The following is a 17,638-nucleotide window of genomic DNA, read 5'->3' as shown; positions in this document are numbered from 1 at the left end:
TTACCTGTCCATCCTTGTGAACCATTTGCCCCCTTGATGGTCATCGTGCACCCACAGAACAATGGACTCTTCTGGCAGGACAATGCGGCTCCGTACAGAGCTGTGGTGACTAGAACATGGTTCAAAGAGCATTCCGCAGATTTTACCACTCTGGAATGGCTCCCCGATTCATCAGACATGAACCCTGTGGAGCATCTTTGGGATGCTGTGGAAATGTCCATTCGAGCTTTGGATCCTCCATGCAGGAACAGGACGAAATTATAGATAGCGGTGCAGCAAGCATGGATGGAAATACCTGTGGAACGCTTTCGTGAACTAGTGGACTGAATGCCTCGGTATGTGACTGCCCTTATCTGAGCAAAAGGCAGGCCATTACTAGGCAGATATCACATGATTTCTGTCCACTCAGTGTGTGTGTGTGTGTGTATATATATATATATATATATATTATTTTTTTATTATATATATATACACACCGATGAGCCAAAACATTATGACTAGCGAGTCGTTATGCAAATCAAAGCAACTGCAGGTGAACTACGGCATGGGTCGGGACATGGTATAAAAAACACCTGATACTGAGCTCCGTCAATCAGTGTTACTCTTGTTCTTCAGATGGGAAAGGCAGCGGACAATGAGCATGACAATGGCCAAATTGTAATGGCCAGACGACTGAGTCAGAGAGTATCTGAAACAGCACGGCTGGTGGGATGCTCACAGTCAGATGTGGTTAGTACCTACCGAAAGCAGTCCGAGAAAGGGAAACCCACAAACTGCCCATGAGGTATTGGACGACCACGGTTCATTGATGCTCAAGGTGAGAAGGCTCTCCCAGATGGTATGTGGCAACAGAAGGGCAACTGTGGCACAACTCACCGATAATTTGGATGCTGGTGATGGGAGTAATGTGTCACAACACACAGTACATCGAAACCTGCTGAAAATGGAGCTGCGTAGCCACAGGCCACTCGAAGTGTCCATGCTAACCATGGTTCACCAGCGACAGCACCTACAATGGGCATGCGAGCATCAAAACTAGGTCGTCTGGTTTGATGAATCACATTTCCTTTTGCACCATGTGGGTGGCTGCGTACGTGTGCATTGTTTACCTGGGGAAGTGATGATGCACTGTGGGATGAAAACAAGCCGGTGGTGGCAGTGTCATGCTTTTGGTGATGTTCTGCTGGGATACCCTCGGTCCAGTTATCCATGTGCCGGGCACTCTGACATCTACTACCTACCTAAACATCATTGCTGACCAGGTACACTCTTTCATGGCAATGATCTTCCCCTCTGGCGGTGACTTCATTCAGCAGGATAATGTGCCATGCCACACCACCCTGATTGTTCGAGACTAGTTTGCGGAACACGAGGAAGACTTCCAGTAATTGCCCTGGCCTCCAAATTCCCCAGACATCAATCCCATCTGTGGTTTGAGCATCTGTGGTTTGTGTTGGAACAGCAACTCTGATCTGTGGTGTCTCAACCATGGATCTTACAGGAGTTGAAGGATCTGCTGGTTATGTGTTGGTACCAGATACCACAAAACACATTTAGAAATCTTTTAGCATCCATGCCTTGCCAGGTATGAGCTGTTTTGGCTGCACGTGGAGGACCAACATTATAATAGGTAGGTGGCCATGATGTTTTGACTCATCGGTGTATATATATAAATAAAAAAATAATAAATATATAAGAAGACAGAGCAGGCATTGCCACCAAAATGAATTCTGTTAAGGCATCTCTTGATGAGTGGCTTCATGTTTGGGCAGGATTCTTACAGCTGATGAAACAAGATTTAAATAATACATTAAGCTACCTGAAAAACTGATATTAATAACATCGAAAAAATAGCTGATTTGTATGGTGAACACACATGTAAATCAGCTTTTTTTCGATGTTATTAATATCAGTTTCTCAGGTAGCTTAATGTACCGCAATACTCCGCATAGCACTAATAATTGGTACCGAAACTGTTCTGTGTTATGTGAAACCATGCTGATTGAGGTATAATTATAATGGGTTTTAATTGAATGTGTACCAGAGAAACAGTCTATAAACAAATTATAATAAATTTATAAAGAATTTGCACTTGAAAGCCAATTAAAAGGATTTGAAATTAAAAAAATATTGCAAAAATTTTATTAACGAAAAGATAACATCATGAGAGAAGAGAAAAAAAGCTTTATTGTTTATTTAAGTATTTAAATAATGAAGTCTGGTGAAGTCGTCTCTTCTTTTTCTGGGTGAACAAGTTTTGTAGCATCGAATCCCATCTTGTAAAATTTGCCCTATCTTGATACTACATTCAACATTCAGAACTCCATTCATAATCACATCGCAGGCCATGTAAATCCCTCAAAAAACTTTCTCAAATTCTTCTATTGAAAATTCTTTTGGTGTCACTTCAGAATTGTCACTTCAGAATTGTTTTCCTCTTCTTCATATGCAGCTTGCTCATCAATTTCAAGGAGAGTTGCATCATGTAAGTCATTTGCATGTGAGTCAATGCAGTCGCGTACATTGGCAGTGTTCAAAGTTTCAAATCCCAAATCTTTTCCGATCTTCACAATGTCTTTGTCAGTTGTCTGAATTTGTGATTCAAAATCAGTGAAATCATTTGCCAAATGGGGCAAAACATGCTGCCAAACAGAATGCATGTTGTTGGCAATGATTTCTAGCCAAGTTGCAGATATATTTTCGATCATATTTAAAGGGGTAAAAATAAATTGTGAAATGAAAAGTTTGAAAAGCTATCACGTCGTCTCATCAGGATAGAATTAAGAATACTGAACACTGTTGCAATTTGCCACTGACTGCCTGAGGAAAGTAGTAGTAGTAGTAGTAGTGACATGTGATGCAAGAAAGCAAGTGTATGAGCTTATGCAGCATCAGCCAAAAAAAAAAAAAATCACACCATTCCCTCCAAATGCCTGTCCAGTTCCTCCTTAAATTTATTTAACCTATCAACTTCCACAACGACAGATGGAAGTTTGTTCCAGCAATTAACCACACGCTAGCTAAAGGCAAATTTCCGCACATCTATTCTACATCTGTCTTTTCTTCATTTGAATTTATGCCCCCTTAGGTTCGTAATCTGAACAAGTGGAAGGATCCCATCAGAATTCAGCGTGCACAACCCATTCAAGGCCTTGTACACCTCAATCAGATCACTGTGCAGGTGCCTAGTCTCCAGCCACTGCAATTTGCAGAACTTAAGCCTCTCTTGGTAAGAGGATCCCTTCATTCCCCTCACCAATCTTGTTGCCTTTCTCTGTACATGCAAATCTACATCCTTCCTAAAATAAGGCCTCCAGACCTGTGCACAGTACTTAAGGCATGGCCTGACCATTGCCTTATACAGAGGGACAATTACCTCCTTTTCCCTGCAAACAAAATTCCTATATTAGCATTAGCATTGGCATTAGCATTAGTAGAGGCATTTGATGCAAGAAAGCAAGCTTATGCAGCATCAGCCAAAAAAAAAAAAAAAAAAAAAACCACTTTCACTTCACCCCTCTGTTCGTTCAAAATACCTGTCCAGCTGAGCCTTAAACTTATTTAGGCTATCAACCTCCACCACAAGGGATGGAAGTCTGTTCCACCAACCAGCCACCCGCTGGCTAAAGGCAAATTTCCGCACGTCTATCCTACATCTGTCTTTCCTCAATTTGAATTTATGCCCTCTCAGGTGATTTTTCTGAGCTAGAGGAAGAATTCCATCAGCATTGAGCATGCTTAAACCATTCAAGGCTTTATACACCTCTATCAGATCACCTCGCTGGTGCCTAGTCTCCAGACACTGTAATTTGCAAAACTTAAGCCTTTCTTCGTAAGAGCACCCCTTTGTTCCATTCACTAATCTTGTTGCCCTTCTCTGTACTCGTTCCAGCAGCTCTACATCCTTCTTGTAATGAGGCCTCCAGACCTGTATACAGTACTCTAGGTGTGGCCTGACCATCGCCTTATACAATGGAATAATCACCTCCTTATCCCTGCTGGAAAAATTCCTGTATATCATTGACAATACTCCATGAGCTACTCTTGCAGCCCATCTGCACTGCTCAGAGAACTTCATATCTGCCTGCACAACCACCCCCAAGTCCCTTTCATTCTCTACCACTGTCAGTGTTGTACCACAGAGTTGATACGTTGCTCTGGGGTTGCTGTTTCCCATGTGTAGTACTTTACATTTGTCAATGCTAAACTTCATTTGCCACCTCTCAGCCCATCTGCTCAACCTTTCCAGATCCTGTTGCAGCAGCATAGTGTCAGTAGTGTCCTTGACAACCCTGCCAACCTTTGTATCGTCTGCAAACTTGGACATTAAGCCCGATATACGATCATCAATATCATTTATAAATACAGAAAACAATAATGGACCCAACACTGAGCCCTTAGGGACTCCACTAATAACATCAGTCCACGATGAGCAGTGTCTATTGATTACCACTCTCTGTCTTCTCTCCCTCAACCACCCCTTTATCCATAGCAGCAATTTGCCTCCAATGTCACACTGCTCCAATTTGTGTAGCAGTCTTCCATGTGCAACAGTATCAAAAGCCTTTCTAAGATCCAAGTATATAATATCAAAGTTATTCCCTGCATCCAGTTCTTTTGTGACTGCATCATAGTATCCAATCAAGTTGGTCAGGCAAGACTTCCCCTTAACAAAACCATGCTGTGTCTGAGCTATAACTGAAGTCTTGTCTAAATGATCCTGCAGTGCTTCTTTAACCAGTGCCTCCATTAATTTTCCTGGAACAGAAGTTAAGCTCACAGGTCTATAATTACTTGTGTCAGCCTTTGATCCTCCTTTGTGAATTGGGGTCACATTTGCACATTTCCAGTCTATGGGTACCTCCCCTGAGTCCAAGGAAGCTCTCATAATTATGGCTAAGGGTTTGCTTACTTCCTTTGCTGCCTCCTTTAATATAACTGGATAGATCCCATCCACCCCGGGTGCCTTTCTTGTGTTTATCTTCAACAGTTTCTCCTCCACTTTACTCCCAGTTATTTCAAGATTCTATAGCTTACTGCTAGAGTTGAACACACCTCTGGCATTCCCCTCGCTGAATAACTCCTCATGTGTGAATGTTGATGCAAAATATTCATTTAGTTTGTTAGCTACCTGAGCAGGATCATCAACACTTGACCCATCAATATCAAGTGGACCAATCTGATTCATCCCCTTCCTTCTAGAGTTTACATAAGTAAAGAACTCTTTGCTGTTTTTCTTTGCATCCCTTGCCAAGGATTTCTCGTAATCTGCCTTCACCTGCCTAACCTCCTTTGTAACTTGGTTGCATATCAACTTGTATCTATCATAGGCTTCTGTGTCATGTGTTAATTTGTATGTATCCCATGCATTTTTCTTCTCTGCCATATGCCTCATTAGTTCATCTGACATCCATTTTGGCCTAAACCTTGAACAATATTTCTTAGTTGGTATGTAAAGCCTAGCAGCTTCCAAGATAAGTTCTTTGAATGCTTCCCATTTTGAATTTGCTGTTGGTAACATCATCAGTTGGTCCCACTGTATAGAATTTAAATACTGTCTCAGTCCATCGTAGTCGCCTTTACGGAAGCAATAACCCTTCCCTTTACCCCTAATGGTAGTTATCTCTTTGAGTAAATCCCACTTCAGCACACTGTGATCACTGCCACCTAGTGGTTCATTTATCTGCAGATTCTTAATGCATGAAGAATCACTGCTGATAATCAAATCAAGAGTATTACTCCCTCTAGTTGCCTCCCGAACATGCTGATGTAGAAAACAATCATCCAATAAATCCACAAAAGCCCTGCTAGTGTGTGAGTAACCAGCCCCCAAAATCCAGTCAATATCTGGGAAATTAAAATCTCCCATTATAAGACACTCTGATTTACTGGCCCACTCTATTTCCCTGTACAGTTCCTTATTATACTCATCAGAGTCATTAGGCCTATAGCACACTCCTACTCTCAATTTTGATCTCCCAATGTTTATGTCACACCAAACTGACTCCACACTGCACTGTCCAGCGATGTCGACTGGCTTCACTTCCTTGGTTTTTATGTGTTTCTTAACTAATAGCATAACACCTCCCCCCTTCCTATCCTGTCTATCCTTTCTGTAGACGTTGTACTCCCCAAATTGCAGTTCCGCATCCCTTATATCTGTGTGACACCACGTCTCTGATATCCCAACAATATCTGCCTTCGATGTTTTGAGCAATACCTCAAATTCATCAAATTTATTTACTAAACTCCTAGCATTGGTGTACACGCAAGTATACCTGCACCTGTTTCTATTCTTAGCTACCCTAACACAACCCATGTGTTTACTTGTACCGCAATGGCTCCCAGCAGTCTCTGAAATACCATGCATCTTGTTTTTCAGGCTTCTGCTCATTCTAATAGAAGCAGTGCAAGAATCTCTTTCACCTCTGCCAGTGGCTGCTGTCAATCTATTGGTCTTTGTCTCCCCCCAAGCTAGCAGTTTTCCGACCCACCTAACACTGCCTCGATAGCATCAGCAAATATTCTTGCACCCTTTCTATTTAAGTGTATCCCATCCCTGTAGAAGCAATCTCTCCTGTTAACAAGTACAGTCCAGGCTGAAAAAAATTCTACCCCTTGAGCCTTGCACAATCTTTCCAGGGCCGAATTGATCGACAAGGCTGTCATCATATACTCCCTCCTATCGTGTCTGGGCAGAATTGCAGACACTTTCAAATTCAACCCTAATTCTCGGCTTTTGTTCAACAGTGACCTGTACTTGTTAAGTAATTCTGCCGGTCTCCTACTCTTAATATTATTAGTGCCAACGTGTACAACTATATCACCTTTTGTGCCCTTAAAAGATGATATTCGCTCTACAACGTCATCAACCTTTGCCCCTGGCAGACATACCCTGGTCCTGTTCCACCTATCTTTTTTACAAAGCATGTTCCCCGTTTCCCTGACAATAGAGTCACCAACAACTACTAGTTCCTTCGGGACCAGCGCATTCTGCCTTGGGGGTTGTCTCTGTGTCACGCGATGCCCAAGTGCAAGCTCTGGCGTTGATGTGGGCAGCTGAGAGCTTGATGGGCCTCTCAATTTAGTTTCTTCGAGGGCATCCACGCTGTCCTTCAAGCTCTCATATAGGCCCATAAGAACGCCGAGTTGTTGCCTGATATCGATACACTCCTTGCATCGCGCACACACAAAGACATCCCCCTTGGCAGTATCATGTCTCGTACCCGATTGCTCTGCAAACATCAAGCAAACAGTGCATTTTATAAGGCTGTGAGTCAGAGGACAACTGCCCCCCTCAGTTCTGCTCTGAGCCACAGCACTTCCATTAGCTTGAGCCTTTTGCTTTGCTGCTCTGGTCTGAGTCATGGTTCTATTAATTTATTAATTAATTATGTTATTAATTATATTACGTTTGTAATCTAAGTCGTTATATGTATTTATTTAAACGTACAATTTAACTGCTAACGAAGTTCAACTAACGCTATCTAGTACGGTATATAACCTACGGTATATCTAGTACGGTATCACAATGGCGGGAAAGTTACTAACGGTAGTTACGAACACGTGGAAACCCTTACCGATACTTTTACAAGGCCGAGTAAAGAATAAATACACCAAATTAATCAAAAAATCACAAATATAATGTTATACTACTAAATTTAAATCAAAAGTTTTAGAAAAACAATAATTTCAAATCAATGAATAAGAAAAATCTACTTAGCGGCTTGGAACACGACCGTCACTAGTAGCCTCGTCAGCAGACTCAACTATATATCATTGACAAAACCCCCATGACCTGCCCTGGCAGCCTCTCCCTCTCCATTGCTCAGAAAACTTCATATCTGACTGCACAATTACTCCCAGGTCTTTTTCATTTTCTACCACCTTAAGTGTAGTACCACACAGTTGGTAAGTTTGTCTGGGGTTACTTCTACCCATATACAGTACTTTGCATTTGTCAAGGTTAAACTTCAGTTGCCACTTCTTAGCCCATCTGCCCAAATTATCTAGATCCTGTTGCAGTAGCACACTGCCATTACTGTCATTAACAACCCTGCCAACCTTTGTATCATCTGCAAACTTCGACACTAAGCCTGATATATACCTTCATCAATATCATTGATAAATATACAAAACAACAGAGGGCCCAACACCGAACCCTGTGGGACTCCACTAATAACATTAGTCCACGAAGAGCAGCACCCATTAATTACCAACCTCTGTCTTCTCCCACTCAACCATCCTTTTATCCATTGTAGAAACTTACCCTTAATACCATTCTGCTCCAATTTGTACAATAGTCTTACATGCGCAACAGTGTCAAAAGCTTTCCTGAAATCCAAATATATGATATCAAAATTATTTTTTGCATCCAGTTCCTTTGTAACCACATCATAATATCCTATCAAATTTGTCAGACAAGATTTGCAGGTTTTCAGGATCATCTTGTCTAGATGATCCTGCAATGCATCTTTAACCAGTGACTCCATTACTTTACCCGGAACAGAACTAACTGGTCTGTAATTACTCATGTCACCCTTCGATCCCCCCTTTGTGAATTGGGGATACATTTGGACATCTCCAGTCTGTGGGGACCTCCCCGGAGTCCAAGGATGCTCTCATAAAATATGGCTAAGGGTTTGCTTAGTTGCTATTGGCACATGTGCATATGAGATAATTGAGTTGGCACCGCAGCATATATGTATGCATACCTAGGCTACGACAATGCAGCATATATGTAGAGTATGTGTCTATGCCATTGAATGAGTTTTAATACGTACAGTAACTTTTCAACTTAAACTTAATCGAAAACCGTGTTATAGTGAAACCCATGTTGTTTGAAGCCGTGCTAAGCGAGATATTGCTGTATTATTTGAATCTTGCACTCTGGCAGAAGGATTGAAGAAGATATGTTTAACATAAAGCTTTTTTAAATCAAAATTGTAGTAAATTCTTTATTGTTAAACTGCTTTACTGAGCCAAAGTAATTCACTTCAGTAACTTGTTCAGAAAAATTTAAAAATCTTTGAGTGATCCACCTGCATCATCATCATCATCATCAGCTGGAGGAGTTAAGGCTTTATGTAATTTTGATATGGTTTATGAAAGGTTTTTCAGAGAAGAACAGAAGTTTCATTATCACAAGTTGTGTATAAAGCTGAAAAGTGTATTTTATCAAAATTTCAAGCATCCACAAATGTTTTCAGGGGTTCTAAAATTAACATAATCATTAAAAACTTGTCTAAAATATGTAATGACATTGCTTTCATAAAATGAAAGCTTGTTTATTCAGAACATAATGTTTAATGATATGTGCCTGTTGTCATGTTTTATGCACTTCATCTTTTAAGTAAATGTCAGACTAACTTTTGGTATTTGTACTTTTGAAATAGTATAAATACCAGAGTATAGGAGTTTTTTCTAATTTGAGTACTAAGAACATTACAGTGTTCGCTTGAATAAAGCCAGTCTCTTGATGCAAGGCTTCACTGCAATGTTCATTTCTGTTTAAAATTTGCTGGCTGCAAATACATGTGGATAGAATAGTTGCATGTGCTTTTCTATATAATAACTGTTTTCCATTGTTGAATATCAACATGCTGAATAGTATCCTGTGTCCTGCTCTTACAGGATACAGGATACAGGATCTAAATTTGCTTTTAATAAAAGTTGTATAAAGAATTTTCAATTTCTTGTTTTTCTTTCTGCATAGGAAATAATTAATGGAAGAGAAGATCTCTCCAATAAAGTTCAGATGTTAACAGAAAAGGCACAGTTAGTCCTTACTGAAACTTCTGTATTAGGACATCCTCCTATTAATGATGCTATACATGCTCTTCAAGAAGACAGAGCAGGCATTGCCATCAAAATGAATTCTGTTAAGGCATCTCTTGATGAGTGGCTTCATGTTTGGGCAGGATTCTTACAACTGATGAAACAAATTAACAAAGTTTCAGATCATATAGAGTCTGGATTGAAAGAAGTTAGTAAGCCTCAAGCAACTTTGGCAGAAAAGAAGTCACAAGTAGAGAGGACAAAGGTTAATATATTATTGATTCAAATATCATATATTGTTTTATACTATTATATAATTATTTTAATTAGATAGTATGAATCAGAGCTGTAATACACAATATGTTCTACGTTGATAATGATATTAGTAAATTAATAAGAGGAGTTTACCTCAATATAGTACGTGGAACACTTCCGTATGATACCCTCCAGAAATTAAAACGGAAAAAACGAAAAAATCGACAACTTACCGGTACATTAAAGTAAAATATAAATAATTAAAGTAAATTATAAATAATTAAATAATCAATTTAACACAATTCAAAATCAATTCAAAACAATTAAAATTCAAATTAACGCAATTAAAAGAATCTAACGAAAATATTCAAAACGATTCAAAAATCGTTTTGAATATTTTCGTTAGATTCTTTTAATTGCGTTAATTTGAATTTTAATTGTTTTGAATTGTGTTAAATTGATTATTTAATTATTTATAATTTACTTTAATTATTTATATTTTACTTTAATGTACCGGTAAGTTGTCGATTTTTTCGTTTTTTCCGTTTTAATTTCTGGAGGGTATCATACGGAAGTGTTCCACGTACTATATTGAGGTAAACTCCTCTTATTAATTTACTAATAATTATTTTAAGTAGGCTCCTGATAGAATACATTTTAGCTATATATAAGTTATAAGCTGCTGTTTTTTCTATGGAGGAAGGATTAATTGTTTATTTCCTTTTTTGTTTCACTTTTCAAATTTGCTTTTGAAAGTTACTTAACTGCATAAAAGTATTGTACCTAACTTGATTCAGTTATCTTCTTGAAAAGTTTCTGAGGTTATCCATAATCCAATGGATGTAAGAATGAAATGCTATTATGGCTAAAAGGTAACATCACCACCATTGTTGGAAAAAAAAAAAACAAATTTCCTCTCTAAAGGATTTTGGTATCTAACTTTACACCAAAAGCTCTTGAGAGAATATTAAAGGTCATTAAGTTGTTTTATCAGATTTTAAAAAACACACTAAACTATTTGCTCAGAATATTCGATATGCTTATCATATCAAATGCTGTAGAAAAATCTGACATACACATTATCTATCTAATAATGATTCTACAGTTCTTGCTGGATGTGCAATTGTAGAACTGCTGCTGATAGGATTAGATCTAGGTGAATAGATGTTTCGTTTTGGATAAAAGAAATTTTTCGATAGCATTTAAAAAGCAAATATGATACTGAGATGTGTTCGTAATATGCTGTGGTAGATGGGTAATTTATTTTCAGAATCTGAAAAATTAAAATTTAACCATTTGAGATGAAGTATTACTGTGCTATTATTTATTAAAAATTATAAATTATGGGAACAAGAGAAAGGTAGTCTCCCATCTTTGGGCATAAAAATAGTGATATTGTCTGAAATGAAGCAATTTAAAGGGAAAGGTTCCTTTCCCATGAGTTATCCAAATTTTTCTGCCTACAGAATGTATAGATTAGTCCATGAGCACAATTGACCGACATAATACACACAATAATCACAAGCAGGACCATATGAATTTGGCAATATGCCAAGGCATTCCCAGACAATCAACCCACTAACCTACAATAAAACAGTAATCATATCAGTATTTACAATGATTTTTGAAGTTGTGTATCAGGATTCTTATAGTATTGTATCCTTGTTAAAGAATGCAAAGAATGAATGCAGTAAGAATGAAAGGATGATTCAGGAAAGGAAATTGTTATATAATGTGTTGGCTTTTAAATTTATTCCTAGGAGATACAAGATATCTTCCAGAAATAAATCTGAAATTATTTTAAAGCTGTTCATGTTAAAAAAAAAAGAAGTAATTGTTTATAAGTTGGATTATGTATATATGAATAAGACATTACAGAAAAACTCTTTTAATTCGTTACCATATTAAAGTAGATTTGTCATTTTTTTTTTGTCATTTGAATTAGCCTTCATCCTAGTTACCTCCTGGGCTTTTGCCCATATGTAACTAGTTCTCAGCTGTGACTTGCATCCGAACCTTTATCACTTTATAGAAAGTTAGTATGTCAATAAACTCAAACAACTACATTCACAACACAAGTCAACTCAAATTAAAATGACATCAAAGATAAGTACGATCATTTAGCCTCGCAGAGGGGACAGCATCTTCAACCCCACCATGAGGAGGTAGGTCGCCCTGTCTAGCAATCTGCACCAACATAAAAATATGTATTTGACAAATCTGCCAAATATAATCTCTCTCACAATCCACAACCGTGGACTATGAGAGAGCAAGCGTCCCTCCCTCCAGCCTCGCTCAGAGGTCTGTATAATATGGACAGTTCAGCACAATGTGAAGGCCAGTTTCCAGCTCTCCATAAGAGCAAAGATCTGAAGTCGTGAGGCCGCCTAACTGGAGCAGCCTCGACCTCAAGCCATGTGCAGTCAGAACACAGCAGACAGCCAAACCAAACTGGAGCCATGGCCTTTGCTGGCTAACAGTAAAAACAGAAGGGATAAAGGCATATAAATGACTATTAAAATACAGTTGGAAATCTTAGTTATTTTTTTTTCCTTTACATTACAGAGCCTTCAACATAAAGTTCTCCAGGAAAAGCTAGAAGTAGAGCACCTGAAAACACAGGCAGTTGAAATGATAGATAGTGGTCCTCAGAGCAGCTATACTACTCAAGCTATGGAAATTGTGCACAGATTTGCAGGATTGGCTGAAAGAAGTAATGTAAGTGTCTTGAAATTTACTCAACTTAATTTTCTTTTAAGGAGCATTGCCCATAGTTATGAATACAATATAAATCAAAATTTTGTGTATTAGTTCAACTCAGATATCCTGTAATTCAGTATCTTCCCCCCCCATACAAATAAGACTTGTAAGAATCAAATATGAATAGTACTTTTGCAGAAGACACTTCTTCACATTAATCAGAATATTATTATATATGCAATTAATATAATTTTATTTATTTTACTTTAATATAGTAGAATCTCATTAATGCAAACTTGTTTATACAAAAGTTCTTGTTAATACAGAACACTCATCCTTCCCCTTCTTTTGTTCCATGAGAAATAAATTGTTATTTTGTGTGGTTAATATAAAGTACAGTCCAAATTAATTAAAGTTTAAGTTATTGATGAAAACAGAGAGAGGAATCTTATAATTGTGGAAAATAGAATTACTATTCTGTTGAGAAACTTTTCCACTAGTGATTGGAACATTTTCCCAGGCAAGATATTATAAAGTAGTTAATATAGCTAAGAATAGAAACAGGTGCAGGTATACTTGTGTGTACACCAATGCTAGGAGTTTAGTAAATAAATTTGATGAATTTGAGGTATTGCTCAAAACATCAAAGGCAGATATTGTTGGGATATCAGAGACGTGGTGTCACACAGATATAAGGGATGCAGAACTGCAATTTGGGGAGTACAACGTCTACAGAAAGGATAGACAGGATAGGAAGGGGGGAGGGGTTATGCTATTAGTTAAGAAACACCTAAAAACCAAGGAAGTGAAGCCAGTCGACATCGCTGGACAGTGCAGTGTTGAGTCAGTTTGGTGTGACATAAGCATTGGGAGATCAAAATTGAGAGTAGGAGTGTGCTATAGGCCTAATGACTCTGATGAGTATAATAAGGAACTGTACAGGGAAATAGAGTGGGCCAGTAAATCAGAGAGTCTTATAATGGGAGATTTTAATTTCCCAGATATTGACTGGAATTTGGGGGCTGGTTACTCACGCACTAGCAGGGCTTTTGTGGATTTATTGGATGATTGTTTTCTACATCAGCATGTTCGGGAGGCAACTAGAGGGAGTAATACTCTTGATTTGATTATCAGCAGTGATTCTTCATGCATTAAGAATCTGCAGTTAAATGAACCACTAGGTGGCAGTGATCACAGTGTGCTGAAGTGGGATTTACTCAAAGAGGCTACCATTAGGGGTAAAGGGAAGGGTTATTGCTTCCGTAAAGGCGACTACGATGGACTGAGATAGTATTTAAATTCTATACAGTGGGACCAACTGATGATGTTACCAACAGCAAATTCAAAATGGGAAGCATTCAAAGAACTTATCTTGGAAGCTACTAGGCTTTACATACCAACTAAAACATATTGTTCAAGGTTTAGGCCAAAATGGATGTCAGATGAACTAATGAGGCATATGGCAGAGAAGAAAAATGCATGGGATACTTACAAATTAACACATGACACAGAAGCCTATGATAGATACAAGTTGATATGCAACCAAGTTACAAAGGAGGTTAGGCAGGTGAAGGCAGATTACGAGAAATCCTTGGCAAGGGATGCAAAGAAAAACAGCAAAGAGTTCTTTACTTATGTAAACTCTAGAAGGAAGGGGATGAATCAGATTGGTCCACTTGATATTGATGGGTCAACTGTTGATGATCCTGCTCAGGTAGCTAACAAACTAAATAAATATTTTGCATCGACATTCACACATGATGAGTTATTCAGCAAGGGGAATGCCAGAGGTGTATTCAACTCTAGCAGAAAGCTACAGAATCTTGAAATAACTGGGAGTAAAGTGGAGGAGAAACTGTTGAAGATAAACACAAGAAAGGCACCCGGGGTGGATGGGATCTCTCCAGTTATATTAAAGGAGGCAGCAAAGGAAGTAAGCAAACCCTTAGCCATAATTATGAGAGCTTCCTTGGACTCAGGGGAGGTACCCATAGACTGGAAATGTGCAAATGTGACCCCAATTCACAAAGGAGGATCAAAGGCTGACACAAGTAATTATAGACCTGTGAGCTTAACTTCTGTTCCAGGAAAATTAATGGAGGCACTGGTTAAAGAAACACTGCAGGATCATTTAGACAAGACTTCAGTTATAGCTCAGACACAGCATGGTTTTGTTAAGGGGAAGTCTTGCCTGACCAATTTGATTGGATACTATGATGCAGTCACAAAAGAACTGGATGCAGGGAATAACTTTGATATTATATACTTGGATCTTAGAAAGGCTTTTGATACTGTTGCACATGGAAGACTGCTACACAAATTGGAGCAGTGTGACATTGGAGGCAAATTGCTGCTATGGATAAAGGGGTGGTTGAGGGGGAGAAGACAGAGAGTGGTAATCAATGGACACTGCTCATCGTGGACTAATGTTATTAGTGGAGTCCCTCAGGGCTCAGTGTTGGGTCCATTATTGTTTTCTGTATTTATAAATGATATTGATGATGGTATATCAAGCTTAATGTCCAAGTTTGCAGACGATACAAAGGTTGGCAGGGTTGTCAAGGACACTACTGACACTATGCTGCTGCAACAGGATCTGGAAAGGTTGAGCAGATGGGCTGAGAGGTGGCAAATGAAGTTTAACATTGACAAATGTAAAGTACTACACATGGGAAACAGCAACCCCAGAGCAATGTATCAACTCTGTGGTACTACACTGACAGTGGTAGAGAATGAAAGGGACTTGGGGGTGGTTGTGCAGGCAGATATGAAGTTCTCTGACAGTGCAGACGGGCTGCAAGAGTAGCTCATGGAGTATTGTCAATGATATACAGGAATTTTTCCAGCAGGGATATTTCATTGTATAAGGCAATGGTCAGGCCACACCTAGGGTACTGTATACAGGTTTGGAGGCCTCATTTCAAGAAGGATGTAGAGCTGGTGGAACGAGTACAGAGAAGGGCAACAAGATTAGTGAATGGAACAAGGGGTGCTCTTACGAAGAAAGGCTTAAGTTTTGCAAATTACAGTGTCTGGAGACTAGGTACCAGCGATCTGATAGAGGTGATCTGATAGAGGTGTATAAAGCCTTGAATGGTTTAAGCATGCTCAATGCTGATGGATTCTTCCTCTAGCTCAGAAAAATCACCTGAGAGGGCATAAATTCAAATTGAGGAAAGACAGATGTAGGATAGACGTGCGGAAATTTGCCTTTAGCCAGCGGGTGGTTGGTTGGTGGAGCAGACTTCCATCCCTTGTGGTGGAGGTTGATAGCCTAAATAAGTTTAAGGCTCAGCTGGACAGGTATTTTGAACGAACAGAGAGGTGAAGTGGAAGTGAGTTTTTTTTTTTTTTTTTTTTTTTTTGGCTGATGGTGCATAAGCTTGCTTTCTTGCATCAAATGCCTCTACTAATGCTAATATAATTGGTTAATATGGAACTCAATTAAAATAGTTAACCAACTTCCATATGATTATGATGCCAATAGAAGTTGCTTGGTTTGCAGTCAAAATTTTTCAGTCTTTATTACTTGAGAGTGGATAAAAGAGTGGCTTCAGTAAAAAGGAAAATTGTAATTATTGTAGATTGCTGTACAGTATAATATGCTGAGACACTAAAGCTGACAAATATTTTGATACCACCAGTTTTATATAGCAATTGGATCAAGGCATTATTTATAGCTTCAAGAGAGAATGAAAAGTGTTCCTGGTAAGGTGCTCAATCCTCAGTGTAGAATGAGGGAACAATTTACGGCCAAAGTGGAATGTTTTGGGACAGTATTGCATCAATGTCTTTGTATTACATCAACAACTTTGATGAGATTATTGAAAAACTTTATCCAGCAGATGAATGTGATAGGATGGGATGTAGAAGGGATGGGACTTTGAAATTTCATTGGAGAATTGTAGTGTAGTATCATAGAGACAATTACTCTGTAAATCTTTGTAATCAAAAAGAAAGGAATTTTTTCTGGAGAATGTGAACTTCATGTTTATTGCAAAAGATAATATTAAACTGTATTTTAGACATTATTTTTTATTTCTTACATTCATAATTATAGTTTTCTCCTTTTTGCTAAAAGAAAAATACTTTGTTTTGATGAAGTTTTTGTTTGTTATTATTGAAAGTAAGACTGTAATTTATAAAATAATTTTGTATATCCTAATTTGTAGATATATCTGCCATTCTTACATTGCTAAAATAAAAATATATTATTCACACATTCTTTACGGAGTCAAGAATGTGTGAACACAACCTTTACAGAGTCAAGTTGCATTAGCTTGTTGTATGTGGCATATAATATAGCAGAAGCAGTTTATGAATTTCACTGCTACTTTTGCTAGTGATGCATGTCTTGAATATGAGATACATTACACAAAATTCAGAGAGAAGAGAAGCAGTAAATATGAAGTAGTGAAGATAACTTTAGTTTAGAAGAGCTAATTTGACTGTAACTATTCATCCATTTAAAGTTTCTTAATGAAAAGATGTTTGTGTTCCTAAAGAGTAACATATCTCTTTGAATATTGATAACTTGTAGTTATCATATTTTTAAAAGAAAACTCATTATATATGCATTGAGAATTTACATTTTATGAATCTTTTTTGCATACAAGGCCTAAAAACTATCATTTGCTTTAGTTTCAATGAAGCGTTAATGGTTGTTCATCTTTATGAAAGAAAGTGATAAAGGCAATACAACAGAATTGCCTGCTCTTCTTTAGAAGATTTTACAAAGTAGGACATTTTCTCATTAAGACTTTTATAAGCAGCAGTTCCTACATGTGATTATGGAAAAAATCTAAAAGGTACTTAGATTCTCTTGTGGCTAACTTAGCGAGTTTGGAACTTATTTATCAATATATGCCTTTATTTCCAAGAATTAAAAGGAAGCTTTTAAAAAACT

General features: G+C 38.1%; 1 protein-coding gene across 3 annotated transcripts in view; it reads left to right on the top strand.

The window, feature by feature from the left end:
* The window catches only part of LOC150084856 (muscle-specific protein 300 kDa-like), a 1,257,473-nt gene that overhangs the window by 301,509 nt on the left and 938,326 nt on the right, over positions 1-17,638 (top strand). For all 3 annotated transcript variants that reach the window (XM_090376651.1, XM_090376652.1, XM_090376650.1), the window contains 2 exons: positions 9,716-10,042; positions 12,598-12,750. In XM_090376651.1, coding sequence (XP_090232777.1) covers positions 9,716-10,042; positions 12,598-12,750 — 480 coding nt within the window. The remainder of the gene's footprint in view (positions 1-9,715; positions 10,043-12,597; positions 12,751-17,638) is intronic.

This window comes from Mastigoproctus giganteus, chromosome 6 (assembly GCF_048544385.1).
Source record: "Mastigoproctus giganteus isolate SK-2022 chromosome 6, ASM4854438v1, whole genome shotgun sequence".
NCBI classification, from domain to species: domain Eukaryota; kingdom Metazoa; phylum Arthropoda; class Arachnida; order Uropygi; family Thelyphonidae; genus Mastigoproctus; species Mastigoproctus giganteus.
This window is presented reverse-complemented; position numbering and strand designations above follow the sequence as displayed.